This window comes from Trichosurus vulpecula, chromosome 4, assembly GCF_011100635.1.
Source record: "Trichosurus vulpecula isolate mTriVul1 chromosome 4, mTriVul1.pri, whole genome shotgun sequence".
Classification (NCBI taxonomy): Eukaryota; Metazoa; Chordata; class Mammalia; order Diprotodontia; family Phalangeridae; genus Trichosurus; species Trichosurus vulpecula.
Window position 1 is genome coordinate 266,416,344 of NC_050576.1, and position 13,524 is coordinate 266,429,867.

The 13,524-nt window shown below is 42.7% G+C and overlaps 1 protein-coding gene across 2 annotated transcripts in view; it reads right to left on the bottom strand.

Annotated features, from left to right (window-relative positions):
* Positions 1 to 12,603, bottom strand: part of DIPK2A (divergent protein kinase domain 2A) — a 36,567-nt gene extending 23,964 nt beyond the window's left edge. Inside the window, exon 1 of one of the 2 annotated variants that reach the window (XM_036756159.1) lies at positions 11,696 to 12,603. In XM_036756159.1, coding sequence (XP_036612054.1) covers positions 11,696 to 12,352 — 657 coding nt within the window. In that variant the 5' untranslated portion in view covers positions 12,353 to 12,603. Of the gene's footprint in view, positions 1 to 11,441; positions 11,524 to 11,695 lie in introns of those variants that run through there. The other variant, XM_036756160.1, reaches the window with a different exon arrangement.
* Positions 12,604 to 13,524: the final 921 nt, after the last annotated feature.

The following is a 13,524-nucleotide window of genomic DNA, read 5'->3' on the forward strand; positions in this document are numbered from 1 at the left end:
AGTACATTTCATACTTTTGCATCATATGTGAAGATTCTGTCATTTTTAAGGGAACCTGTAAAAGACATTCCAGCAATTTTTAAGAATGGCATTTTAATGCATTAAAAATTTACCAATGTTTAAAATAAGACCAAAATTATGAAATGCCTTGAGTACTACAATATTAAAATATCTCCAAGACTGAAGAGAAAAACCCAACCCCATTATGCCTAAATTCACAGCCATTACTTCTGTAAAAGAAAGCCACAAGCTAAATAAACCTCAGAAAACACCAGTAGCAGTGTTGGATACATGGACAGTGGCTTGAAGCCAAGGTCCCAGATTGAAGTAAACAAAATCTTGTAATATAGGAGAAAATAAGATGAAGGTTGTCCAATATTAATAATTAATGTTAAAGTTAAGGAAAGAAAAAAGTCTAAATAGCGATAGACTTTTAAAAAAGTTTCCACCTAAAGCACATTAACACCACCTTGTACAGAGTTACAAGTTCTTTTTATAGAACCTACTTTTAAGATTTCTAACTTCTGTGCATAAACAAAAAGACTAAACATTCAATGGAGACATGTGGGTCTCAGAGCACTACTGAATAAATACCTGACACACAGTACAATACCAACTAAAAAAAAAATCTGTAAAACTCTTAAGAGTTATTAGTTTAGGACATTTGACTAAGTATTTTAAGTAGTTAAGAAACATCAAAATAAGTTACCAATGCTTTGGAAAAACTTAGTGAATGCCTACAAATCATAATTTAAAATTATCTGCTGGGACCGTGGATCAAAACCAAAGGGTATTAGGCTACATATTAAAAACAGGGAATGAAAGATTTTGTATAGAACTAAATAGATTCATATAAATATATTTATTGATGTATATCAATGAGAGCAATGGAAACTGTCAATTTACTTGGAACTTTTCTATTTTTCCCCCTCCTAATCTATACGAGCATTTTCAAAAGGTCTAATTCAAGTTAAAATTGTAACTTATAGCCACAATTCCTTTTTATGAAAGAAGTAGAAAAATGTTGTATCATTTTATAACATTCCAATGAAAAAGAAAATGATGAAATATAATAGTCATAACTTGTTTAAAATCATAGAACAAGTGAACAGGCATTTATTTCTTTCCTTCTTCATTCAAAGCAAACTTAAACCAAAAAAATTTAATACTTTAGAAAAGATCATTTTTATCTAATTGTTAAAACATGAAAACTAAAATTCTGGTAGATTTTCAGCAAAGATGATTATCTCTGAAGACAAAAATGCAAACATTGAATGTTCTTGGAAAGTTAAGGCTATCAAAAGCACAAAACACACACACGAAACAAAGTATGTTGGGGAAGGAAAAACAGTTCAAATTTAAACCTAAATCCCATTGTAGTAACGCATGTTATAACAGCTGTTCATCAAGATTAGTGAATTGTGCTGCTGAAAAATAACGTAATGTGTTCACAGTTGTATGAGCTGTCTGGAAGGGGAATGTAGAAAATCACAGGGATGATTTAATGTTTATCTAATTTTTACTGAAATTTCAGTGGGAACTTAGTTTCTTGATTTCTACTGCTAAGTACAGGACAGAGTCCATTACAAATACGCTATGATCATAATGAAATTTCTGTACAGCCAAAAGACTTAGGTCCCAAGAAATGATCTACTTATGTCAAGAAATATCTTGAAGACAGTAAAATATCACTCCGAGAGATCCTGGAGTTCACCGTAATAGAATTTCAGATCCATAACCATCCCTGCTTCATGCTGCCATATAATACAGTGAGTGATTTCATCTCACTAGGGAAAAAACTGCTATCTGACATTTTTTTCTCCTTGATTTTGATTACAAACCTAGATCTTCTACTAGACACTTCTTGATTAATCCCGTCCTTCAGTTATAGCAACCAATTCCCTCTACCAGAATTAAGTAGCAGATCTGGCCTTTACAAGAAGGCATCATTTTCTGAATACCACTTACTACCCACTGCATTGGAACACAGCAAGATTAAGAAATACAGATTTCATGCCATAACTTCAACTAAAATGCAAAACTCTTGTCAAAAGATACTGGGAAATAAGTAGGTTCATCTAATTACCGTTAAAAAGAAAAAGGCTTCTGAAAAAAGCAAATTTTTTTAAATAAACAAGCCCACACACAAAATGAGTCCTGAATAGACATATATTTGCCAGTTTCAACTTGTCCCTTTCTTAGCTATTCTCATATACTCTAACTGCTCTGCATTCATTGTAAATGAAGGAGGATATGTCTATAAAGGGCAAACATACTCAAAAGTTTGATCCCATGTGCAAATCCCTAAGACCACACACACACACACACACACACACACACACACACACACACCCCACCTGTGACTTTGTTGGTAGAGAGAAGTTCCTGTGAGACTTTTCCCATCAATGCAGATATGAAACTATTCTGTAACTGAAGAGTTTCAGGGAGTTGTTTAGAAGTCTGAGAGGTTAATGGGGTCACAAATAAACAGTTAGTTTGGAGCAGAAGTTGGACCCAAACCCAGTTGCTCTAGACACAACAGATATGAAATAAAAGGCAATAGGTCTTAAAATAGTTGTAGAGTATATGGTAGAGGAGGTTCCTGAACTTAACTACCTTTAAAAGTTCTTTACAACTCTATGGATCCCAGATGCTTCAAACCTTATAAGGTGCACAATGGTGAATTTTCTTACCTGTCAAGTCAACAAGCATTTATTAAGTGGCTACTATGTGTCAATCATTGTGCCTAAGCACTGGGGATAAAATGAAAAACAAAAGGAACTCATCTATGGGGGAGAGTTGAACAATTTATGCATAAATAAGATACACACAGCATGCTCTGAAGTGAACTTGTGAGAAGACATGGTTCATTTGGTATCAAAGCTTTTCATGCCCATTTGCTTCTCCATACAATAGACACAGGGCTTTCAATTCCCTAGAGGGAAAAAAAAAACCCACTAAAATTACACATTAGTAAGTGCTTAATCAATGTTTTTCCATTCCCTTCATTATCTGGAACATATGAGGGAGGCAGCAGCATTAGGCCAGGTAAGTGCAAACTGTGAACCAGGTCTCTGACACACTGCTCAGTTCAAATACTGCTAAGTCATTTCCCACTTTCTGTCTCTCCTCTTTGACTGCAGCACTTTGCATAGAGTATTACAGGCATCTAGAATTTAGCAGAGAAAGGACAATGAAAGGACGATTCAAAGTGAAAAAAGGATCTAGAGGGAGGTACCAAAAAGATATCACCAGACCCCAAAGTAAGGGACTTTGCTGAAACATCCTAAAAGCATGATTTTCCACTGGGTGGTAGAGTTCCTGTCATCTCCACTTACAGATGATAAATGTAGCAAAATAACTGATATGTACCTTCTTTCACTTCAACTAACCATCCCTAGAGTTTTGTACTTGACAGTAGTCCCAAGACTGAATACTATAGGAAATAGTAAAGAATTAGTGAAGCAAATTAATGCTTCATGTATTTACAGGACTTAGAGTCAGAAAGGACCATATAAGTTCTCTAGTCAAACCCATGCATTGTAGAATGAGGATGCTGAGCCTCAGAAAAGGTTAGATGACTTGGCAAAGGTCACACTCTAGGACCAGTTGTTTTATTAAAGCTGAAAGAGGTTCAATTTCAGAAGTCTGGCTAATAGCTAATCAATTTTTGGTGCTACAACCTAAGCACTGGAGAGGTTGCGATTTACAACAGAGGAAATAAACTTAAGGAAATCCTAGTTCCTTGAAGTATCCCAGAATTTCAGAGTTAGAACGAAGCTTTTATTCAGTGTTTATTATGTGCAAAGCACTGTGCTAAGTGCTATGGATACAAATAGAAAAGCAAGAAAGCCCCTGTTCTCATGGAGCCCACATTCTATTGAGGGAGACACCACATTTGAAAGGTTTCAGATGCAAGTCTCATGGTCCTTAGACTAGTGCAGCAGCAAAGCAGATGGTAATGACTTTTAGTGTCATTTCTACTATTAAAATCACATCAGTTTCTGATGTTGAACCATTTGGCAGTTCCAAGGACTTTGGTGACAGGCACTTTCTTTTCTGGGTCTTCAACACATGTGGCTGGAGCACCTGCACAAGCAGTTGCCAGGCTGCATTCCTCACAGCGGTTGCTTCCAAGAGTAAAGATTGTAGGCCCTGGACTTGAAGCATTGCCATTCTCATGGTTCTTGGGCTCAGGGTCCTGGACTGTCTCCATCAGTGCCTAAGGGGAGATGGTGGTCAATGGATGTGGTGGCCTGACTTTCTTGGCACATGCCATCTCTTGTCTCTCCCTAGGAGTGCCCTGCTACTTCAGTTAGGCTGGCTTGCCTTCCCTTAAGACACAGTTAGTAGGCAGCTAGGGTGGGGGGACAGTGAGCTCCCTCTCCACCTGATGCCTGTGAGAAAAGAAACTCATGGACCTGCTAGTCCAATCCATATCCAGTCCTCAAAGAGAATTCACTACAACAACATACCTGAGGTGCTCATTCAACTATTGTTGAAGACCTCCAATGAAGAAGGACCACTACTTCCTCAAGAGTATCATTCCACTTTTGGATAACTAATTGTTATGAAGTTTTTCTTGACATCAAGTCTTAATTTATTTCACTGTAATTTCTCTCAAATGTTCCTAGTCTAATACTTTTTTTTTTCCAATCAATAGGTCTTTAAATGAGTAAAGACAGTCATCACATGCTCCCCTATGCACGTCTGGTCTCCAATTCTTTCAACCAACCCTCCATTATACATCATGGACTTAAAAGGCCTGGTCGCCTTGCCTCTGGATCAAAAGCTCTCATTTCTTGGTGTCAATGGATCCCCTGTGGCAATCTGGAGAAGATAATACACAGACTCTTTTTCTCAGAACATTTTTTAAATGCGTAAAATACATAGGATTATAAATGAAACCAGTTATACTGAAATACAATTCTCAAATTTAAAAAAAAAATTCATGGACCCCAGCTAAAGAACACTTGCTCTCAATGTTCTTCACAGTTCTCTAGCTTGTCAGTGATCCTCCTAAAACATGCTGCCCAGTACTGCACCCAACACTCTACTGAGTGCAACGGACCTGTCAGCTCCTTGTTTGTGGAAAATATGTCTTCGCTTTTTTTGCTGTTACATCACAGCACTGACTCACTGCTTGGAGTCAAGAGTTAATGATTTTTTAAAAAAGGCTATGAATAGTTTAATATGAGTCAGAATTCATCGATATATACTGAGCCCTGACAGCATCCTAAGCACTCTGACCTTTTAGCCTAAAGTCAAGGTTAAGTTTTTTCAAGCTTGCCAGTCAGTGTCAAACCTCTTTTAGAGCTGTCTACTTTAAAACTGCTGGCTGAAGAGTGAATCAAAGAAGCATGCCAGTGAGAAAATAATAGTAATAATAAAAAGAATAGCTAAGTTTATTTAGCATTTACTACAATTGTTACTTCATTTGATCCTAATAAAATCCTGGGAGGTAGGTGCTATTGTTATTACGATCACTATTTTTGTTGTTGTTCAGTCATTTCAGCTGTGTCTGACTCTTTGTGATCCCATTTGGGGTTTTCCTGATGAAGATATTACCATTTCCTTCTCCAGCTCATTTTACAGATGAGGAAACTGAGGTAGAAAGGGTTAAGTGACTTGCCTAAGGTCACAAAACTAGTAAGTGTCTGAGGCCAGATTTGAACTCAGAAAGATGAGTCTTCTGACTCCAGGCCCAGCAAGCCACCTAACTGTCCTTTCACCTTTTCATAGACGAAGAAATTGAGGCAAACAGAAGTTAAGTGACTTGCCCCAGGTCACACCCGGGACACAAGTTAGTGTCTGAGGTAGGATATGAACTCAGATCTTCCTGACTCCAGGCCCAGAGCTCTAACCACTCCACTACCTAGCAACTGCTAAAAAACAACAGCAACAATCTCCCCAAACTCAAAAACTACGGAAAAAGACAGGGCTCTTTCTCTTTCTCATCTTATTTGGGCTTCTATTCCCTCCGAGCCCACTCTAGATGTTCATTTAAAACTGATTCCAGCACAATAATTATAGCTAACATTTACATATGCTTTAAATTTTGCAAAGTGCTTTAACAAATATTACCTTATTTGAGCCCCACAACAATCCCTCCAGGTAGATGTTGTTATTCTCCTTTTCAGATGGATCACAAGCTGAAGGTGACTAATTATTAAGTGACTTACCCAGGGTCACAAAGCTAGTGACTAGGGTAGTTCCTCCCAACTCTATCCCAGTTACAGACAAGAAAACTGAGCCAGAGAAAAGTTAAGTGATTTGCCTAAGGTCACACAGCTAGTAAATGTCTAAGGCTGGATTTTAACTCAGCGTATAAAACTTCCATATGGAGCTATGCCTCTAAAATAAAGAATTTTCCCTGTAGAAATTATTCTGGAAGGCAAGAAAAAAAATTCAAAACTAACTACAAATAGCCTAAAACCTTTAATATGTAACTGTGTTCTGCCAATGACTTTTAGACTCACTGCTACTTAAAGGTAATCCTTACCTTCAACAGGTTTCAAGTTAATCTGCCAATCTCTGATAAAATGTTTCAATCTAAAGTCATTCAGTTTATCAGATTAAAGTCACTTCTCTCCCTTTACAAACAATGCATAAGCATTGAATTTACTGCCAAGCTAAGTTTTCTATGAAGTTGGACTAGTATTTATTTCTCCTCTCCAGACCACTAAAAAACTAATACTTAGCGCCTCATCCCTGTCCACACTTAACTTTTCAGTCATAAAGATAGGCACACAATCATTGAGTGGTAAAGATACACCAACTCTGGAAATCTATTTTCTACACATGTGTTAGTTACTCACAGACCTATACAGAGGAGGTGAAACGGATCTTTCTCATTGAGACTGTCTAGAATGGGAAACAGGTATTTAGAGGCAAAAAGGGAATTTACCTAGTGGGTCACACCTAGGCTTACTGGCAGAGATAGGACTAGAACCTTTGCTGCTTGAATCCTTGCAAGTAAATTTCCTTTTATCTTCTACAAATGTAAATGCTCTACTTCCATTTGTAGCTTTTCTGTTCTTAAAATACAGCCATTAACTCAGATCTGAACAGATACTATCATTTTGCAAAATATTCAATTGTGATATTAGGCAGTACAGGAACAGATCACTCCTTAAAGGACTGAGGTATTTTTCAGGGAGACAATAGGAAAGTACTGGAAATGCAAAGACAAGGAAAAGATGGGGCAAGCACGGGAAGGATGGGACAATCCCTGCCTTCAGTAAACCATTTCTTGTCATTATTCCAGATACTGTGCCTCTGTCTCTGTCTCTCTCTCTCTGAAACCTCCTTTCTTATCTAAAGGAAAGGAAATACAAACTTGCTCAGAAAAAAAAAAAGTTGCAACTCCAAGAACATTTTGCCAAACTAGGCAGGTAAGTGTAAAGCAAGCTAACAACAAAGTCATCATAATTTCGCCCAATTTATCCAACTTGGAAGACAGAGTTGGATACTTTGACCTGATTATCAGGTCAAAAACATACTTCTTTCATAACACATACCACTGCTACATACAAGAATGACTTTGTGGGTGATTGCAGTTCAATTTTTCAGAAAAAAGAGGGTAACAAGCTCAAGTTCTAAACAATTCTCACATCCTATAATGTTATGAATTCTAATGCAAGGATAGGGATTAAAGGAAAAATTTTATGACTAGAAACTTTGGTACAATTTGATGGGGTTACTAGTACAAAAGTTTTTGGTTTGGGTTTGTTTTTTAAACGACAAGTCTAATTTAATCAAGGAGAAATTTTCTCCTTTGGGATTTGGCAATTTTTTTTTTTAATATAAACTCAGAAGGAACCATCTTTTTTTTTTTTTCTCCCCCTTAAATCACCAAGTAGCTCCCTCTCCTGGAAAAATTTCTGAACTGTTATGAAGACTAAAAATGCAATCATATATGTTCCCTCGAAGGAAAGTGAACGAAATAAAAAAAAAAAAAAAAAAAAAGGAAAAACCAAGATGCATAAGAGCCTCATGAGCTGTCAGTAATGTAGATTTTTACAGACAATGTCAAGTTCTCAAGACTACCATACAGCATTATAGAACCCTGTTTTGATTATGGAATTTTGTAACATGAACATAGATATATAGACTTTTTTTATTATCAACCACAACAAGAAAAAACAAATGCTCAGCCTCATACTAGCTGTGGGACCTTATGTAAGTCACCTCGGCTACTAGGCCCATTTGTTTGTGTCTGTAAAATGAGAAGGCTGGACTACATGACCTTGGAGGCCTTCCAGTTCTAGATCTTTGATCCTATGTATCATACATGTATGTGGGAGAGGCATTTTCTGACTTTCAGTAACCTGCCTGAGGTTCTGAGAAAAAGTTTTGTGACCAACAAGTCCCACATAGGTAGTACTCTATTGTAACCACACACTTAAAAAAAATGTCTTATCTTATTAAATAAAAACCTCCCAAATCTTTATGGAATTGACCTTGGCTTTACTCACACCAAGGTATTCCCTTATTCAAAAACATGCCATCTTCCATGTACTTGCAGAGTTAGTAAAAGGTAAAAATTACATGACTGACCAGGCCAAATTTATGAGTGTCATAAACTGTAATAGAAGCCTAAATGTTTTCTTTAAATGATTCCATTTCCTATTTCACACCATAAGTAATATTACAAAATATTAGTAATGATGGATTTGAATTACTGGTACTAACAGCATCATTTAGAACCACTTCAGCCAACAATATGACAACCACTCTAAAAAGTTAAAAACCACCCATCTAAAAAGCAATACTGCACACTGCATGTTCCCTACCCTACCCCCTTATCTATAACCCTATATTCTATTCACTTATCTATCCACCCATTTGAAGCAATTATTGGGATTCTTTAGGCTTAATCAACACTTAGGACAATATTTCTGATAAAAAGCTGTCACTCTACAGATACGGTATAAGGTGAGGGGAAATTACAAGACATAAGCCTAGTGAAGATTTAACTTTCTGGTTCTCGTAACTAAAAATAATTTTTTTTGTTAACTTTCTCATGCAACCAAGCCTGAGGAGCTTAATGAAGTCAGTAAGGAACGAGGGGGAAAAAAGCCCCAGGTTCCAAGTTCTGGCACTAAATGCTTTATAAAGAGCCAAGGAAATAGCTTGGAAGTAGAAATAGGAACTAGAGCAAAGACAGCAACACTTAGTGTTAACTTTGAAACATTTTTTGAATATATAGCTGAGGTATGCTAATACTCATAACAAATGATTTAAATTTCTGATATTCTTAAGAGGTCTATTTTGTAACGACTGTTTCTAATAAATCAGTCCTCTAAAATACACAGCGATAAAATCATTTAGTTCATCAGTTACCTTTCCCTCAAATGCCAAAGTGTATTGGTATTTTTTGAAGACAAAAGAAATATAGAAACTCTGAAAAGTCATCTGCAGTATACTTACTCCAAATATTCTCCCAGAGAACATGCTTATATAAGAATCATTAGGATTTCTATTTCATTAACAGAAAACAGTGCAAATGAAAGAACAGAACATTCAGGGTTTGATTCAAGAGGGCATATATTATAAATATCTTCTCAAGGTTACTGGTTTTTACAATTACTTTAGGATATTTCTTCAAGAGAGTGAGAGTCCTTATTAAGATTTAACTTAAAAATTATAGAAGTATTTGGGAAATTCCTCCTTGCTTTGAAATGTCAAGCCTAACACACTCCCTTACCAGTATGCATTATCAAGATTTATATAAATGATTTTCTTTTTAGGGAGCAAAATGTTTTCCCCATAGACACGGTAATCTTTACCCTGTCTCCCTGTTTGCTTGCATCATGTTCTCACATAAAGCCTTTTTTAAAACCAAATTGCTTTCTTTTTCCAAATCCCAAAACAGTGAGGCACATAAATACTACCTGTGTTTGGGCCCGAAGTGTTTCTCCTAACACATGGAAGATACTAAAAGAGAGAGGAGGGAGTGGGGGTGGAACACACATCCACATAAAAGGCACTTTCTTGCTCCTGCTTGAAACACTGTGACTCAGCACAGGATCTCATCCCACTGCTTTATTTATTTCCTAATAAACAGTCTCCCATAATCTTAAAACGTTATGCTAGTCACCAATACAAGTAACTATGTAGAAGCTCAAGTGATAGCTCAAAACGAACACTTTTGTTGCTTTATGTAACACGTAAACAGTATCCATCTAAAGAGCTACACAAAGGACTAGATAAGCAACATTAAAGACTATGGGGAAATGAACTCATTTTCTTTCACTTCAATATATGAACTCTGCCCTCGTCCAGCACTGGCATGTCCAAAAGGGCAGGAAGGGCATGGAGGAAAGTGGAAGTAACACTGTGGGGACTCTGCTGGTCCTTTTGGTCCCTATTCCAGTTTTACTTAAATGTACTTTTCTTTACTCCATTCTATTCGGCACTTTATATTACTAGTATTTGCATCATACTTGATTTAACTTTCACTTAAAAAAATCCTTTCCTCTCTTTTCTTAACTTCTCCGACTGAGTCTTCCTCTTTTGGTGAATCTGTTAAGGAAACTAAAAAGGGGGGGAGGGGAGGGCCCTGAGAAGGTCAAGTTCAAAAATGAAGTTTAATCAAAAACACGGATACAATTTCAAGTAGAAAACTAGTTAAAGTTGTCTACCGAGGTCACATCAAGAGCAGCCCAGAACCAGAGCGGGAGGCCAAGTTCGAGTGCCGGGGGCAGCTCTCCCACACAGAGAAACAGGGAAGAGTAAAGGGCAGAATTAGACTCACTCCAGAGACATTCTCCGAGACAGAGACAGGGGAGGAGAGAAGCCTCAGTCCAGAGACATTCTCCGAGACAGAGATACAGAGAAGAGAGAAGACTCACTGCAGAGACATTGTCCGAGACAGAGATACGGGGAAGAGAGAAGACTCACTTCAGAGACACGCCGAGGCAGAGAGACAGGGAAGACTCGGATATAGACAGAGAGAAGGGCAAAAGTCGCATTCCAGAGACATTGTCCGAGGCAGAGAGACAGGGAGGAGAGAAGACTCACTGCAGAGACATTGTCCGAGACAGAGCCACGGGGAAGAGGGAAGAATCACTCCAGAGACATTCTCCGAAGCAGACAGACAGGGAAGACTCGGACATAGACAGAGAGAAGGGCAGAAGTCGCACTCCAGAGACATTGTCCGAGGCAGAGAGACAGGGAGGAGAGAAGACTCACTGCAGAGACATTGTCCGAGACAGAGCCACGGGGAAGAGGGAAGAATCACTCCAGAGACATTCTCCGAAGCAGAGAGACAGGGAAGACTCGGACATAGACAGAGAGAACGGCAGAAGTCGCACTCCAGAGACATTGTCCGAGGCAGAGAGACAGGGAGGAGAGAAGACTCACTCCAGAGGGAGGGGAGAAGAATCAGTCCAGAGACATTCTCCAAGAGAGAGATACAGCGAAGGGAGAAGACTCACACCAGAGTTCTCCAAGACCGAGATATATGGAAGAACGGAAGACACCCTCCGGAACAGAGACGGAAGGGGAAAGGGGGGCGTTTTTGGACTCCCTCTGGCGATGCAGACGTCAGGGTCCAGAACGTGTAGACGGATTGCCAGCCCTCAGCCGAGTCTCTCCCGAGCGCCAGGCCCTCCTTCTCGCTCCGACCCCCCACCCCCCTCGTTTTCGCCCGGTCCCCGGTGGCGCCCGCCCCGTCTCGGCGCCCGCCTACCTGTAGCACCAGCGGCTCGGGGTTGAAGGCAAGCGTGAGCAGCAGCTGCATCCGCTCCGAGTCCTTGAGGTTGCGGAGCAGGAAGCTGCCCGAGTCCTTGGTCTCGGCGTAGCGGCGCACCAGGCGGTCGAGCAGGCGCTGCGAGGGGCAGTGCACCAGGTCGGACCAGCCCTCCACGGCGTCGGGCGTGAGCAGCCGCACGTCGCCGTTGAGGCGGGCGAACTCCGTCTTGGGCATGGCCTGGAGCAGGTCGCAGCGCGGCCGGCCCGTGGCCCGCTTGCAGATGCTCTGGTCGAGCTGCGCCAGCTCGCGCTGCGAGCCCAGGCGCTTGAGCACGACGCGGCGGCGGCCGCCCTCGCGGGGCTCGCCGTACTGCCCGAAGTACACGTTCTTCACGTTGAGGAAGTCCAGCAGGCGCAGGCGGCCCCACGCCTCGAAAGCCACCTGCCCGTTGAGGAAGCGGCGGCACCAGCTCGTCCCGAAGCACGCCGGGCACTTATTGAGCTGCAGGAAGCGCCGGTCCGCCAGCTCGTTGCGCTGCCAGGACGCCAGCAGCGACGGCGAGTGCAGCACCATCAGCACCAACAGGCTGCCGAGCGCCGCCAGCTTCAGCGAGCGGGACAGGCGGCCCAGCTTCGGGGGCACCAGGCGCCACATCCCGCCCGGGGGCCGCCGGCGCCCCCCCCAGCCCCGCCCCGGGGGGGAGGGACCCCCCGCTGAGCCCGCGAGCCCGACCCGGCCGGGAGGGAGGAAGGGAAGGAAGGCGGGCGGGCGCCGCGCGTGTGTACAGAGCGCGGGGAGAGACCTGGGGAGTGCGCGAGAGAGAGCCGGAGTGTGGCGGGGAAGGAGAGAGAAAGGAACCAGCTCCGGCTCCCGCTCCTCCCCCCAGCCACTTGTCCCCACCAACTCCTTTCTCCCTCTTTCTGTCTCTCTCCCTCCTCCCCCAGTGTCTCCCTGCCCTCCGCCGGGTCCGACTCCAGCGGCGCCTCCTCCACACCAGCCAAGTTATAGAGGAGCCGGAGGGGGGCGGAGGGAGGAGGGAGAGCGGGGAACGGGGCACGGACGGGCGGGAGCGCGCGCGCGTGCGCGCCGCACAAGGGGGAAGCGCGGGCCTCGGGATGAGGGGAGAGAAAAAGAAAAGAGGTAGACCGCCTCCTGCTGGAGACTGGGCGGAAAGGAGGAGGAGGGGCTCTGGAGTCCGCGAGACGGAACGCCAGCTGCCCCAGCTGCCACACACTTTTCTCTACACGCGGGGCGGGGGAGGGAGGTTCCTCCCCTCCCTCTAGTGAATGGGGCGGAGACGGCGTGACGGGGCGGGGTAAGGCGGACGAATCGCACGCCGCCCCGGGGAGCGTGCGCGCACTCCTCGAGAGGGGCGGCTTCGAACGGACGTCCGGGGGTGGGCGGGGCGCCACCTTAGCCGGAGGAGGAGGCGAGGCGGGGATGGCGACCTACCCGGGGAAGAGGCGAGCTGGGTGGGGGTGGCATTGTTAAGATGCTGCGGGGCGCGGCCGCCCTGGGCTCGATCGTCGCTAGGGACGGAGCCTCTGGGGAGGGTGGGCGGCATTTAAGTAACTATTGGATTTTCTAGGAGGCGGAACGTGGTCTCTCTGGGACCGCGAGGGGCGTGTTCGAGAAGGCGGCCTGGCGAACGCGGCGGTTTTCTCGTGGAAGGGGCGAGAGGAGGAAGTGGCGTTTTAAAAATAACGTTGCTATGCCTCTGTAGGAGCTCTGAATTCACGTGGAAGAACGAGCCGGAGTTGCCCATCCGCCGTGGGCTGAGCTGGGTTAGCTCCGCCAGGGCTAGGGAAGGTGGGCGGAACCACGCT